The following is a 16264-nucleotide window of genomic DNA, read 5'->3' on the forward strand; positions in this document are numbered from 1 at the left end:
GTAATTTCCCATGTCCCCCACACCCACACACACACACACACACACACACACACACACACACACACACACACACAAACAATGTTTCTCAGCGGTGTTATAGCTATATTCACTATACTCAGCCGATTACACTCGAGTGTTTATCATTTTTCTCTCATGCTTGCGCTCTGTTTCTGTGGCCTCTGTGTGGTCTGGCACTGTGGACAGCACAGGCAATACAGATTCAGAGAGGGTGAGATATGATGAGGAAGAATGAGCATAACAGAGTGATAAAGATAAGGCAAGAGAGGCAGAGGAGGAAGATGTCCGTGTGCAGCGAGAAATGGAGAAAAAAAGTTGTGGAGAGAAAAAAGTCCAGAGGAGAGAAAATAGCTCCAAATGCCATTTGCATGCATGTTGTGTATGTGGTATATTTCCCTGTGAAAATGTGGATGTGCATAAATCATTCAACATGTGTGTGTGTGTGTGTGTGTGTGTGTGTGTGTGTGTGTGTGTGTGTGTGTGTGTGTGTGTGTGTGTGTGTGTGTGTGTGTGTGTGTGTGTGTGTGTGTGTGTGTGTGTGTGTGTGTGTGTGTGTGTGTGTGTGTGTGTGCGCTGCTGGCCGGTGGAGGGGTTTTGACAGGGCAGAGCATTCCTGCTGGGTGGTGATGTCATGAGAACTAGCTCTCCGCTCGCAGACAGACAGCCCTGTTTATGTTCCCCTCCAGAGGAGAAACCACACTGTGTGTGTGTGTGAGAGCAAGAGAGAGCATGAATGTGTGTGTGAGCATGAATGTGTGTGTCTGTCTGACTGCGTTATTGGCTCATGGGGGAGGTGGGGAAGCCGAGAGGCACTCGAGAGGGTCTACTTTCCCCTGCCGCTCAGGGGAGAGGGAACCACTTACCGATGCCTTCCTCTCAAACACACACACACACACACACAGAGAAAGAGGAAGTTTCTCATGTTTTTCAGAGTACAGTAGCCGCGCAGCCAGACTGTGCTGCTCTTGAGTGATTGCCCTCTGTGTCTTAAATAGTCTCCTTTGGGACGCACAATTCTTCTCGGTGCAATAACAAAAGCTTGGGGTCAGCAAATGGCAACAGTGCCATACAGAAACCGACATGAAGCTATTAAAAAATGCATTATTGTTCACTGCGTTGAATTCTTCTCTTTTTTTTTGAGGTACACAAGTCGGGCTGAAAACATAATTAGGGCATGCTGAGTGCTGGGCTATAGGATACCGTTTGCAAAAGTAGGTCAAAATCTGTTGATTAGAACTTTGAAAATATTTGTGAACAATTGGATTAAAGCACCCAAAAAAGGCGTGTGTACCCATGAGTCTTGTCTAGACTTAAAGATTACCCACAAAGTTTGCTTCCACCAATGAGATGGAAGTCAAGTAGGTAACCGTAGAAAACATTTTGTGAGAACTAGCTGCAGCCGTCGTGTTTTCCTCTCCCAGATACTGCTGGTACGATTGTCTTTGTGTCCGCGGTCATGGTATAATGGTTTCCCCTGCGAAAGTGAAATATGATCTTCGTTCTTTGCAGCTTAGTGAATCATAGATCATTCTCCCACACTCAACGCGCTGTGCGCAACACAGCCGACCCTCCGAACTCATTCTGCCCGCGCCGCGCACAGCTATAGGATGATGAAGAGCTCTTGTCAGCCGCGCTAATACCTGCCGGTGAGAAATAGCCGAGAGGTTCGGGGTCGTTATTATCACAACCCTGTGGCACACGGGCCCACTTTAGTAGCTCGGGTGACTCCTCCGCATGCAGTCATGCTTTGGAGGCAGCCGTGCTTGCTCACATGTGATATTACAAATGAGTCCTTTTGGCAGAAACCCAAATACCTTCTATTTGCTGTGACTTCCACGAGAGAGAATAACTTGATTGTAGGTCGGAGCCAAGAATATGAGGGTTGCATCAGTTTGTCTGGAGGCAAACAACTTTACAGGCTAACATGGAGCCAGTCTTCTGTTTGCTGATTGATTCAAGACTGCTTATTACCCTTTTGTTGACATTCTTCCAAATTTGATTACATGACCAAACTGCATCGTAGCACCCAGCTCTAGGATATAAAACTCAAAGTTTATGATTGATACGTGGTGGCATATTTTCACACGTTTAGGACACCGGTTTAAGCTCTTGTAGACATTTTACTGTTAAAAAAAAAGACAACATCTGAGAAGAAAAGATACCTCGTCCTCTGCTGGTTTGTGCTGACGATAACAGCATCTGCTTATGGCACGAAGGAGATCTAGAAAGCAAGTCATGTTGTCCTTCCCTGCGGTGTTTTGCTAATGTTAGGTTATTAACTGCATAATTTTAGCTACCTTTTAGTCCATGATTGCTGCCTCTGTTTGTGATGAATGTGTGTGGTCTGTTGTGTGTGTGTGCTTAGAGTCACACAAGAGTAGGGGTATTGAAATTCTGTGGTTGTATGTGTCTTCCTGTCTCCTGTTTATAGAGTTTCGGGGCGTTACGATGATGCGGGCACACCCAGCGCACAGTGTGCTAACCATGACGGCCCAGCTGGATTCTAACATTAACTAGCTAAGGCGCCTTACATTCTTGTTAACAACTTGTGCATACATACCCTTTCTGAGACGCGACTCAGATTCTGGTCCACAGGAACCAGAAGACCTGTAGGTTTTTATTCTGGCATCAATCAAGAACTGATTTACTCTTTCGGTGTCACGTGGATGTGTTTCATGCAAATGATGGCTAGAAAACCAGCAAGGTGGGAACCTCTGACCTGCGCAGCTTTACAACAATAACCCTGCACCCTTTGTGGGCTGAGTTTATTTTTTAGACACCCCTCTGAATGTGCACGCTGTGTGTTAGTGCAAGCTTGTGTGTGTGTGTGTGTGTGTGTGTGTGTGTGTGTGCAGTTTCCGAGAACGAGTTGTGTAAACAATTAAATTTAAACCTCATGGAGACAAAGATAATAGATGGTAACCCCCCACATAGTCTGTGGGTTTGCGAACTCAACCACTGTACTGTGTGTGTGTGTGTGTGTGTGTGTGTGTGTGTGTGTGTGTGTGTGTGTGTGTGTGTGTGTGTGTGTGTGTGTGTGTGTGTGTGTGTGTGTGTGTGTGTGTGTGTGTGTGTGTGTGTGTGTGTGTGTGTGTGTGGATGCGGATGCGGATGCGGATGCTCCTGGGATATATTGCTGTTTTTTTTCTCTTGTCTCTGATGTGTGGAACGGCGTACATCATCACTGCGACTCTGTTTTCACAGTTTACGTTCTGGGTGTAGGTCCGTACATTCTGTGAACATTCTTTAAATGTCTGACTCTCGCGTTCGCAGTCCAGTCGTGCCGCTCGTACGTGCACGTGTAGGTCTCGGGAATGTGAGGCCGGCTCTGGCTTTACAACTTTTAAACTAAAGTCTTGCCGTGGTTCTTCCCAAAGCCTGCAGTTTGCGTGATGTGATGCTATCAGGAGGTTAGAAGTCTGTTTGCTTTGGGAGCTGCAGGCACACACACACACACACACACATATTCTGTGTTTTGGTCTCTTTTTCTCCTCTGTTACTCACAGAGTCAGATTAAAGGAAAAATCCTTGCACGGAGGGAATGGTCAGAGGCGGGACCCCCCACCCCAGGGAGCAAAGAGGTAGACGGCTGGAGAGGTCAGGCTGCTTGACCCGGGAAAAGGCAGTGTGGCTAGATGGATGGACGGATAGAAATCAGAGGAGAGAAGAGGTGAGAGAGAGTACAGAGAAGAGATAAATATGATGAAAACAACAGACTGAGTATAGATAGATACAACAAATTGATTCACAACGGCATTTTATTGTACTTTAATGTAAAAGGGATGCCACAGTGCTTAAACAAGCATACAAATAGAGCTGGTTTATAAAAAGAAGTGCCCGGGGAGACGGAGGTCTGGACTCAGCCCAGAATGCCTTCAAATCCTAGAAACATCTGCATTTACAACTGACGTGTTGCAGCTAAAAATACTTCAATAAAATACCTGATTTATCTGTAATTTTAGGCCTAGTATCAATCATTGTGCCAATGTAGTTAATAAGTCGGTTAATTAAAAAAAGTTATTTAAAAAGAAAGATGAGTTATGGGCCTTTTACTGTTTCCTCATGTTATTGATGAATATTATTTATGTTACTCCCCCTCATCCTCCTTTCCTTTTACATAAGTGTCTCCTGGGCAAAGCGAGCTACTGAGAGACACGCAGGATATAAATGGGATGGAAAATTAGACCCACAGTAGGTACAAAAAAAATAAAAAATGATGATGCGCAGCGTGCGTCTTTTCCCCACTTCCTCCTCCTCCTCTTCCAGGCCAAGGAAAACCATCGTCTAATGTTTCTCACAGGAACTGCAGCCCAGCGCTTTAACTAATGCCATGAAGTCTGAGAAGTATGTTTGCATGTATTCATGTGCATCAATACAAACATGCCAATCAAATAAGGTTTCATACATCCGTCAGCCATGGTCATTTATTATTGTTTTAATCCCGTTAACTGTTTATTCAAGCTGTGATGTAATCATTGGTGGGACTCACATCTCTGATATCCTTCCATATGACAAAGGGCCCAGTAAGGCTATGCTGCATTCAAAATGAAAAATTCTATAGTATCCAAATACACATAATCAAATTATATTAATACTAACCTTAATTCAAGAAACAAAGTTGCCATATTTCATAATGAAAAATAAATGAAGGCTGGACCAATTTCAAAGATGATGATGAACATGAGGAGTGACTATGATTAAAAGAAAAGGCAAATAGTGAATATGAAAGTGTACAAACCTCCCCAGGTATTATTTATAGGTTACCATCACTATTTCATAATATGTTTGATGTTCTAATGCCAATCACTCCAGTCATCTCATCCCTCACTTGTGTAAACTTTTAGACTGAACGCTTTTGTTTGCCCGTGTGCTCTTAGAGGTGCGTGGTTGGTTGCGGGTGTTACTGGGTGTGTGATGGTGTAATATTAGTGTGTTGTTAAGGGTGTGAGTGTTTGTGGTTCAGGGTGTAGCCTTTTTTTGCGTGGGACGCTTCTATGCAGTAACTGTAGGGCCGTTAAAAGTGTGTGTGTGTGTGTGTGTGTGTGTGAGAAGGACAGCTCTCGGTATGTCCCACCAACTCAAAATCAAATCGGCATTCCCATTGATCAATTAATGTTGCAACTCAAGCCACCCAGCGTCCCCCTTTGTTGCAGATGGAAACCAGAGGTGACTGGAGTGCCTGAGTACCTGTCTGTCTGTCTGATCCCATGGACCTCCTGCACACACACACACACACACACACACACACACACACACACACACACACACAGGCCTCCTTGGACGCAGCGAGCCCTTTCTTTCTTTCTTTCCCTCCATTTTCCTGCTGTCTATTTTGGTCAACTGGTGGCCCGTTCCCACAGTGCTGCTGTTCCCATGGTTATCGCCGCGGAGATAGCGAATGGGGGGTTGGGGGAGGGGGGAGGGGGGTGGGTTGGTGGGCTTGACAGGGAGCGGGAGAGACAGCGTTGCTCTGTTCGAAGAGATAGGGGGACTCTGTGGCTGTAGGGAAGGCGGGGGGGGGGGGGGGTGAGGTGGGGGTGAATGAAGTGTATGGGGTTGAGAGTGTGTGTGATGTGTAGCTCCCATGGACGTCACAGGTGGCCCGTGGGGGATTAAGCCAATGGGATCTCATTATGTTCACAATTTTAATTGAATCTGCTAGGTGATACTCTCATCTTCAATTTACCCTAAAGTTGTCAATTAAAAACATGTATGTATTTTAAGGCATCCGTCACATTAGATGTGGATGACGCAGACTTGCAGATACTCTGCCTTTGATACGGGGTCAACAACGTCAGCCTTGGATGTGAACATCATGTCTTTCTGACCTGATGTGAGACTTTCTTTCTGAGGGTAAATGCTACTTCCTGAGATTGAGAGCTGAGGTGGGGTGCAAAAAGAGAGGTGGCAAAGGAAGTGGAGGGGAAGGGTGTAGGAGCCAGGACCTGGTAAGGGGTGGGGGGGTTAGGGCCAGCGAAAGGAGGGAGCAAGGGAGGGGTGCGGGTGGGAGTGCGGGGCTCAGAAAGAGGGACGGATTCAGTTCCCACACTTCTAATTACTGTGTCACTGGAGACTGAAAGGGGACTGCCCCTGGCCCTAGGGAATTTGCTGGGACCGGTCGCAGAGAGGGAGCAGCGGTGGAGGGAGGGAAAGGGGGCAGAGGAGCGGCGGGAGGGAGGGAAGGAAGGGTGGAATTAAAGAGGGTGTATGACACAGGAACTCTCGCTCCATCGTCCTTTCTTTTTGGTTTTACCTCATTGCATTCACACTGGAGGTGAAGCCCTTCACTGCGAGTCCCCCTCCCCTCCTCTGCCCTAATACCCCCAACCTCTCACCTCCGACCCACTCCTCCTTAACCTTCCCTTACCCTCCTCCACCTCAGTCCTCTCTTTCCCCGCAGCCTTTGTTCACTATCATGTACTGCTTCCTCTTTACTCCCACACCCCCTCTTCTTTTAACCTCTACCTCTCTGCGTTTCTAATGCTGCGTTCCTCTCCCGTGTCTCCTGTTGACATGAACAAGGCTCCCAGAGACTCTTTGATGTGAGTTTGAACACACACACACACACACACACACTGATGTCTTATTCTGCATCATTATTGCCACTTAACCCCCGAGCCCTTTTGCTCTTTTATGTGCTTTTATCTCACCCTCCCATGGCCCGTCCGCTGTGAGTTGTGTGCGTTTGTCCTGATAGTATAGATGATGACTCTGACTCTGACACAGTGGGTGTTCTGTCTGTGTCGGGCCGCAAGCTCAGCAGCGGTTTGATAACGGTTTGAAGCCGTAATGATGTTCCTATCTTACTCAGCATCTACTCTCCATTGTCTCGTGGACCAGTTGGTCATTTGTGGTCCCATGTAAAATCACATGATCACTCGGCTTACTTCCCTTTCTTTTTTTTTTAAATAAGACAAACACCAGCTTTTTTTTTTGTGTGCACAGATGTATGTTTTCTTCTTAAACCCATTTGCTGGTCAGCCGAAATACTGATCCAAATTGAATGTGGGTTTATGTTGCGAGTTAGTTTTTTTTAGGAACAAATACTCCTATTAGCTAACTACTAATGGCATATAATAAATTGGAGGAAAAACATATTTGCAATGTCGAACAAACGGACATTGTTTAAGGTTGTAATCACCATGATTATTGAATTTAAAAATCAGAGCATGGAAGCTCAGTGGGTATAAGTAAATAATGTAAGTTAAAGGGTCTATTACAAGCTTACGGAGCTCTCAACCACTTCTCATGGAGCTGTCTCAGTTGTCATCACATGAGCCTGAGGATGACTTTAGGAATAGCAGGTGTGTCTTATGTGGAGGGGACATCATAGCTCCTGGGATGGTCTTCAGCTTTGCATGTGAATGGCCTCCTTGATATTGTAAATATGTCAAACACCCCCACAGTTGGTTTACCCCGTACTAAGGCTGATAGAGTTTATAATGGCTGGTGGATATAGTCCTAAAACGGGCTGTCTGTGTACACAGATGGGTTCACATGCTTGTTGGCATGTACAGTCCAAATGTATGTCACATAGGCCCACGCAGTCAGACGGATACAGAAACTATAAGTTGCTGCATCCTGCTCGGGGTGTTGTCGCTGTGCACAAGATGATGCAACTTGTTGCCCACAGAAAAGGGTAAAGTTATCTCCCGTAGTCTGAGAGGCCATATTTGTGTCATAGGGATCCTGCCCGGGTGCTTTATGAATAAGAGACACGAAGAAAATAAACCGGCCCCCACCTGTGTGAATCTCGGCCATCGGTGTATGCCTCCAGAATTAGCCAATTAGAAGGTGTAAAATGATCTCTGGGTTAATCCAACGCTGACGCCTTGTCTGTCAAAATGCCAAGAATATTCCCCTCCGAGCTCTTCAGGAGAGAACAGACCAGCATTGGCAGCCACCACTGTCAATATTTATCGTGGATGAATCACTCTGCGTTACAATAACATTCCCCGCATGCCAGCGTGCCTTTACATCAGGCAGAGATGAGAGAAAAAAAAGGGAAAAGAGATAGAGAGGGGGGGGGGGGGGGGGGGGGGGGGGTTGCAGGATGAAGTATTTGCCTACAGCGATAAACGGTGAGCAGAGGAATCTGCCAATGGCTCTCCCATGACGGAGCTGTGTGTGTGTGTGTGTGTGTGTGTGTGTGTGTGCAGATGTAGTTCAGGTCAATGGATTCAGGTTGGGTGGGTGGAATTTCAGTTTGGTGTGTGTGTGTGTGGGTGTAGTGACAGTTTGAGAAGTGTCAGCGCATGTCGAGGAAAGCTGCGGATGTCGTAACAATACGGGGTTGAATGGGTGCGCTGAAGGCACATGGGGGGACATTCGGAGCAGCACGTCTGCCTCAAAAGAGACAAATGTTAACAGTTGCGTGGACGCGTTATCTCTTTTGAGAGAAGCAGTTGTCTTTATTGCACATATGACAGCACCGCAACACCCACCATCTGTCTCCTCAACAATTGGGTCTGCTGAAGGAAAACAGGCAGAGAAGGAGCCCAGTGTTTGTGGGGTTTTCTCTCAGTCTTATAGGTGTTCAGTAGGTTGTGAGAACAATTCAGAGCGCTGCTTTGTTTCATGTATGAATCTACATGTACGGATTATTTATGACTTCTCAGGCTAAAACCAGAGAGCGCTGAAGTGTTTCTCATTGGCGGTTTATTTCAGTTAACGCACTGTCCATATTACAAGCTACCTACATAGCTACATAGCTATCTACTACAGTATTTGTTTCTGGAATTTGAATGCTTAGTGAGGTTAATGTGAACAACAATGAATTTGTCAGCATTTAAAAACGTAATACACATGATACAGTTTGTCCCTTATCTATCTTTTCTACCAACACCTTCTTACGCCATCTTTCCAACTTATTTTTAGCGGCAATCCATTTACCCATTTGGTTGTTGTTGTTGTAGTTGTTGTTGTTTATTTAAAGACCGTCTATTGTTGTCTGGACAGATGGAGTAACAGTTGAGAGAATTCCTACTAGGAGGATGGATTTTGAGTCATATGCGTTGCTACAAATGTCGGTGTGACTTTGAATTAATTTACTACAGTTTGAGTCTGTGGCTCAAACATTAATGAGATGTATACACATCTAGAAAGAGATCAGGGATCCGTGGAAGGTTTCAGTGTGTGTTATTGTCATCATCAATATAGCTGCTGTTAACTTTCTTGATTAATCAATTCATTTTTATTTACTCAAAAGACATAAGAACTGTATTGTTTAACACCCAAAGACATTCAGTTTATTTTCTGAAAAGAAAAAGAAAAACATGTCGAAATTTTTTTTAATTTTTTGCTTAATGCATTAAATCAAAACAGATAAATTTTCTGTCTCATCAATTTTTCTGATTTCAATTTTTGAACTTATCATTTCACCTTTCGGCCGGTCTGCTTTGTCTGACGCTGACATTGGAATTAACCGCTACAATTGAAGAGCACGTTAGGGCAAGTGTTGAATGTCATGTGCCTCCCGACACATTGTCCCCCCAACTCAGAATGTTTAGTCTGGCTGTTTTAATTTCAACTCATAATCCAAAAAAAGCAACATATCAATAGAGGCTGGCTGGCTGTTTAATCCATCTTTTTATGTTTCTGAGATGAGCTGTTTTTTTTATCCCTCTTCAAAACCCACTGCCCGGTGAGCAGCATTGTCAACGGACCTTTTCACTACGTCCTTCTCCCCCGGCGGTTTTTGGCTTAGACCGGCCCCAGCTATCCGGCGTCTGAAGAGAGAGAGAGAGAGAAAAAAGAGTACTTGGAGATGGAGAGAAAGAAGGAGGTTAGAGGTGAGAGACGAGTAGAGAGAAGGAGATTGAAGGGAACACTGGAAGGGGGAGGATGGAGCGAGCAAGACACGGAGCGAGAGAGAGAAGACATACGTAGGTGGGGTTGGGGGAGAGAGAGAGAGATAGAGATCGAGGTTGAAGGTTGAGTGGGTGAAAAACAGAATGAACTGACTGTGCCAAGCCGAGGGAAAGCATTAGTGCTATTTGTGTGACGGCTAGACTGTTATCTGCTCGAATCTAGACCATTATCTTCTTCTTCATTACCCCCTTTTAGTGAGCGCCAATGAAGAGGGAACTGTGGGGCGAAAGAAAAGGCAAAACTGTTGGGGCCAAGTGAAGGGTGAGAAAATGGGGCGAAAGTGGAAAAGAGAAATTGACAAAACGGGATTGAGCAAGAGTTAAACAGGCTGACATAGCATGTTCTGAAGGGCAGAGAAATGAATGCTGTGCCTCATCTTGTGTTGTATATAGATTGTGTTATATAATACGTTTCACGTGTAATTTTACCTACCATGACCCGAATGTTGTCACTACAATAACCTATTAAATTCACCCTTTTTGCAGTAAAATAGATACAAACTAAAGAGATTTGTCTTATAATTAAGTCAACCATGTAATTGTCTTTAAATTTAAAAAAAAGCCATAATACAACCACTTCAGTGATGACAGTCTTACTGTATAGCAGATGCTGCATTTCATACATTTAGGACATGTATGATTTTATTGAGAAGATAAAAGAAATGGATTTAAACTCTAAACATGCTTGTTCATAAAGAAAAGTCAGGGGATCTATTCATGGTCATTGTTGCCAATAAGAAATGGATGTTGGCGCACTCGGCGGACGGGGTCGCACCCCTTCAACCCTCCGAGAAAAATAAGAGTAGAGCGCAAGGGTCAATTAGGTAGTGTTGAAATAATAAAGCAACGTGACATAGAAACCATAACACATCTGTCTCGGGTGACTCGAAGTTCACTGGATTTTTAATGTCGTCCTTATGCATGCCAATGTACATATTGTTTACATACGAGGCCTTTACGCACAAAATAAAGTGTCATATTTTATGGAAGACAAATGGACGCAACCCTGGGAAAATCTGAGAGGACATAATGCGAGTTGCAGGTGTGATGAGTGGGTGCAACGTGAGTCAGGGGAAGTGTGTGTATGTGTGTGTGTGAGTGTGAGTGTGAGAGAGTTGAATGTGAGCTTTTACATCTTCTGCATGCCTGCGAAGTAAGTGTGAGTGTATATGTTTGTGAAGTGAGTCAGAGGAAGGGGTGTGTGTGTGTATGTGATGTCAAGCCCAGACAGGCTCTGCTGTGGTCCAAGTTCAGGTTGCTCTCAGGTGGTAATGGTTAGTTAACAGAGCAGGTAATTACCTCAGACTGCCGGGGCTGAGACACTGGCCAGATACCCTCAGGACACTGTGGGAAAGTACATGTGTTTAGTAGGTCACTGCAGTATTTCCCTCCTCGAGACAGTATATGCAGGGTGAACCAAACTACTTTACCTCGCTTCTTTCTTGGTGATATAATGTGTGTTAATTCATATAGCTCATCTGAATTCACTAAATTCTTTACCCATGCACCCTCATCTTATCATTTCATGACTCGCTCTCACCTCTTTGGTCACCAGTATTACCTTGCAGATTGCAGACTGGTATTCAGGCTTTATTCTTGATTTAATGATACTGACGCGATGTCGGCGTTTTCAGTGGAAGAGTGTTAAATGAAGCAAGATGTTTCCACTCTTTCTGCTCTTTTTTTTTTTTTTTTTTCGTCCGTCTGCCCGGCCAAAGAAAATGAAAACAGGTCACCTTTCCACAGTTAAAATCTACGTGAGTAAAAATCCATGTGTGAGATTGTCAATTGCTTTTGAAGGGTATCCAAAGTCACCTAGCATGACCTCGGGACTGTGTGGGGAAAAAGCAGAGGAAAAAAAGCCAGTTAGCTTCTCCTGACTCATCATTTTACAGGAGTGTGAGGCTGCTTTTTCCAGCTCAGCGTGCCATCCCGCTTACAGAGGACCTACATCATTTCACAGTGGCAACAAGATGTTATGACGGAATGACGGGGAACCAAATATGGCAGAATGTCCAACACCATGCGATGAATGGGAGCAAACGATGGATCTCTGGTGTAAACTGAAGTTTCTAGAAAAAGATGTCATTTTCTCACGTGCTGTGTATATTTCTTGGACCACAGCAAGCCTTGAACGGTGGAATTAAATGACTGAAAAGACAACATTTTCAAAGGTAAATGACGGTGCAGTTCTTTCCTCCCCTTCTCTCCGGTTCCCACGCTGCCCCTTACCTGACTTGCCACAATTTGAATCAAATCACTTGTGCCCAATTGGCTGCTCGGACCATGTGACCTACATCGGCCCGAAAAGCACCGCCTTTTGAGATTGGTCGAGGATTTTCCCATGGGAGCTGCCTACAGAGGCAGTGTGTGTGCGCGCGTGTGTGTGTGTGTGAGAACGTTAGGGAAAAATCTCCCCCCCCTCCTTCTTTCCCCCTCCCTCTCTTTCCTACCTCCTCTCCACTATCCCCCCTTTCTCCTCTTTTTTTTTTTTCCACCACCTCCCATCCTTTGAAACACAGTATCACACTTTAGATAGCCTTTTGTTGTCACGGCAAGGAGCATTCTTTCCCTGGCGCGGCCACACGGAGTGTGAGAATGCAGGAGGTTCCCTGAAAAACAGACCGAACAAAAGACTCCGAAAATGCAGCAATGTAGCAACTGCCTAAAACTATATCGAGTATGATAACAAAAAGAATAAGATAAACTGTTTTTGGTGGCCTTTTGATCTTAAGGCCACAACATAAAAAACAAATCTTGGAGCATCAGTTCTGGAAAACAAATTGTTTTTAAAGTCCAGACTGTGGTGACTGAAGCCACATGTTGATCACACACATGATCGTTTGCCTGTGCAAACACGCCAAACTACGATTGGTTTTCACATCACTTGTCAGTCGATTGCTTTCTGTGACATGCGGGGGCTGCAGAGGAGGCGCCGTCATACGTTTGTTCTTCTTCAGCTCTCTGTGGCAACTGCGTGACTGACGGCTCCAGGAGTTAAGTAGTGCTGTGGAAAAGTCACATCCTTCAGCAAGCCAGAAACGGAGAAATAGCCCAGAAATCACCTGGTTCAACGTGGTTTTCGGATCTTAAATGAAGGCGCAGAGCTATTTATTAAAATATAAGACACCCTTAAACCTCATCACCGTGCAGGCTCGTTGTGTCGCATCCATTTCCATGAATGCATATCTTTTATATCACTATAATGTGTGTTAATATCACTGCAACGTTTGTCATTATGTATTTTATAACGTTGCACGATTTCACTTTCTTAAAAAAAAAAAAACGCGCCGTGTTTTGATTAATTGTCGATGGAGTTGCTTCCATCCAGGCTGCATGTGTGCGAGGCTCTGTGTGCATGTGTGCCTGCATGTCCGCGGCTTAGCCTTGAGAGTTCAGAGCAGGTTGTGGCTTGCTCTGCTCTGGGAAACTTTGAGCTGAGCAAATAGCTGGGTCTGTTTTCCTGGCTGCCGCCACACTTCTACGTGTGAGCCATGTGTATGCGCCGCATACGAGTATATGCATGCGGTCTATGCGCACTGCAGTGTAGCCTGTGCGAATTGTGTGTGTGTGTGTGTGTGCGCGTGTGGGGAATACAAGGAGGAAAATACAGAGTGCACTGACAGAGATGAACTTCATTCCCACAGACGACAGGAGATGACACCTCTGCTTTTCCCACACCTCCACTGTCTAGCCGCTCTCTCCTGTCCCGACCTCAGTTACCACAGACACAAACACCCGTCTCTGCATGTGCACACAGAGGAAGGGACATACTGTTGCGTTCGTTGGGTGTAAGCGCCCGATATTTTCCCGGATAAAGAAAGAGAAGTGTCTTTAAGTGAGCCAGTCAGGGATCTTGCTCTGAGGTCTCTGTGAGCGTGGTTTGATTTACAGCCCACCTCTAAGTGGAATGCTGTTTGCTGGGTGGAGCTCAGGTGTGTTGACGAGGCTTTTAGCACCGACATGCTGTCAGGATGGCTTACAGACCAGTGTGTGTGTGTGTGTGTGCGCGTTAGGGGGCCGGCAAACAAGAGGTCACTAATGTCCCACCAGGGAGACCTTTTACCATGGAGAGCCAGGACAGCATGGACATGTGAACGTTACTGAGGCGTAAACGCTGTCCACACACACACACACACACACACAGACACACTCTGATCTGATCTTTCTGTACCACTTAGCCCCTTTCACACCAAAGCAGCCACTGAGGAAAGTGTCTGTGTGAATGGGTCAACGACACACGTTTGCGTGCTCTTAAGATCCTGAGCTACTCCTGGTTTTAACAAAGGTGCGACACTTTTCGACTTTTGACCGGTGAACTCTGGTCACTGTTGTTACCACAGCATTACTAAAGTTAGCCTACAGTTTCACACTCAATGCTGCATTCATATACAGGATCTGTAGGCAACGGGACAGGATTTTGGTATTGGAAGCGTTCTGGTTTCCGTTTGTAGTCCGGGTAGTATTAACCAATCACGTTCGAGCAGGCTGTGGTTGAATGCAGGTAAACAGTTACTTGTGTTCAACGTCCACTCTTCATCCACTGTGAGATCATTTTTACCTCAATGTTTTCCTGCAGTATGTGGAACGTATTTCCTCTTTTTCCTCTTCGTCATGTTTTTCCTCTTCAAGACGCTTTTGATGAGTGGAAGCTCTTGAAAACGCTTCTTTCAGCCCTGCTGCTAATGACTGTTTTTATGTGTTTGTGCAGGCGTGTAACAGTGATCAGTACGCGGCGGTGCCCAGAAAGGACATGGCCAGGATGCTTAAGCAGAAAGGTCAGTGGAGCATCAGCGGACTCCTTGTGTCGGGATGTATCTATCTTTACTTCTTCGCTTCTGTTTAACGTAGTTTTGAAGTAAACTCATCAAATGTCTGTATTTTGTTTGCAGGATTTCTGCAGGGCCAGGACATCATTGACCACACACAACAACAGGAAGAGGAGACGCTTGGAGACATTCTGACCCCAAGTGTGACCCCTGAAATCCCCAGGTATGTTCAGTGTCAGTGGGCCCCCCTCTCAGAGCTGGACCCCGACACCCTGACCTTTCCCGGGGGGGCACCCATCCAGCTCCACGCCGTGCCCCCTGCCCTCCTGCCGAGGATACCGCTCTTCTATGTCTGCACCAGATGTGGCAAGGTGTTCTGGGAAGGCTCTCACTTTGGCCGCGTCCTCTCCATGTTTCAGGATGTCTTACACATAACAGACAAGGACCCTGAACCAGCTGCGGCTGCACCGCAGAATTGACATTTGTAGAGCTACTGCACTTTACCTGACCCTCAAGTACATCCGTAGTAATAATTTACACATTTAGAACTGGAGTTGTCATGAAATCCAATTAGATTATTAGTTTTTTCCCTTTTCTAATTGGCTAAAAGTGTAAAAATAAAAGAGGCATTAAGAATTCACCTGACATCACAAGTGAGACACAAACTTCAAGTCCTTTGAAATAATTGGATTTCCTGTTCACCATCTGGTTTTAAAATGTGTCATACCAAAAAAAAAAAGCCGACGCATCTCGTCTCAACAGTTCTAAGACCTTTTACGTTCATAAGTTCAAAGCTCAGCGAACCAAAGACCGGTCAGCTGTGATCCAGTTGTGACTCGGTCATTTTTGTTGTTGATTGTGCTTACTGTTCTACCACATTTATGGTGATTTATGGTTTAAAATTGTATATTGAGACATTTTAATTCTTCCTTATCAATCAAACTATAAAGTTTGTTGCTATTTTATTTGTTTCCGATATTTTATTGTTTTGATTTCAGAGTTAAGCGGTGAAATGACGGGGCTAAGTTCTGTGGCCTTTTTTTAGCAGTCGGTGGTGCTATATATTTCCATTCTTTGTGATTAAATCTGTATCATTTTTAATTATTTAGCTGAAAGCTCAATATGCGTGAATAAAGTGCTTTTAATTTCATGTTTTTAATCTGTGAGAAGTCACGGTTGTTTCTGTCTGCGTAGAGTTAATTTATGACGTGTTTGGAACATTCACAGGACAGATGGTGAAGGATTAAGAGCGGAGAGCATGATCATCAACAGATCATCTAAGCTTCTCTGATGTCTGTCAGGTGTAACACTAACAGTGTGGGGGGGTTGTGCCCCGAGGCTGAAGAGCAGACGGGTCACAGAGTAACCCACCGCACACACACACACACACACACACACACCGCCTGAATCCCTTCACATTTTCTCATACCTTCTTCTTTCCAACTCTCCTCTCCTCTGCACCCCACATTGGATTTGTGTTGTTGCTGAACATAAGATTCCCCAGACGAGTTTGAACAGATCTAATGTGTGAAAAGTTGTGCAATTAAATATGTTTGGTGTTTTGTGCATAGCAGGCATTTTGTTGAGATTCCATTGGAAGGCTGATCT

At 45.0% G+C, this 16264-nt stretch overlaps 1 protein-coding gene across 5 annotated transcripts in view; it reads left to right on the forward strand.

The window, feature by feature from the left end:
* exd3 (exonuclease 3'-5' domain containing 3) overlaps positions 1 to 15806 on the forward strand; it is a 34780-nt gene extending 18974 nt beyond the window's left edge. For 2 of the 5 annotated variants that reach the window (XM_076079607.1, XM_076079608.1), the window contains 2 exons: positions 14599 to 14665; positions 14780 to 15806. In XM_076079607.1, the coding sequence (XP_075935722.1) occupies positions 14599 to 14665; positions 14780 to 15135 (423 nt within the window). In that variant the 3' untranslated portion in view covers positions 15136 to 15806. Of the gene's footprint in view, positions 1 to 3524; positions 3689 to 9669; positions 11591 to 14598; positions 14666 to 14779 lie in introns of those variants that run through there. The other 3 variants (XR_012947836.1, XR_012947837.1, XM_076079611.1) reach the window with 3 other exon arrangements.
* The last annotated feature ends 458 nt before the right edge of the window (positions 15807 to 16264 follow it).

This window comes from Anarhichas minor, unplaced genomic scaffold (assembly GCF_050575085.1).
Source record: "Anarhichas minor isolate MPS153535 unplaced genomic scaffold, ASM5057508v1 ptg000073l, whole genome shotgun sequence".
Classification (NCBI taxonomy): Eukaryota; Metazoa; Chordata; class Actinopteri; order Perciformes; family Anarhichadidae; genus Anarhichas; species Anarhichas minor.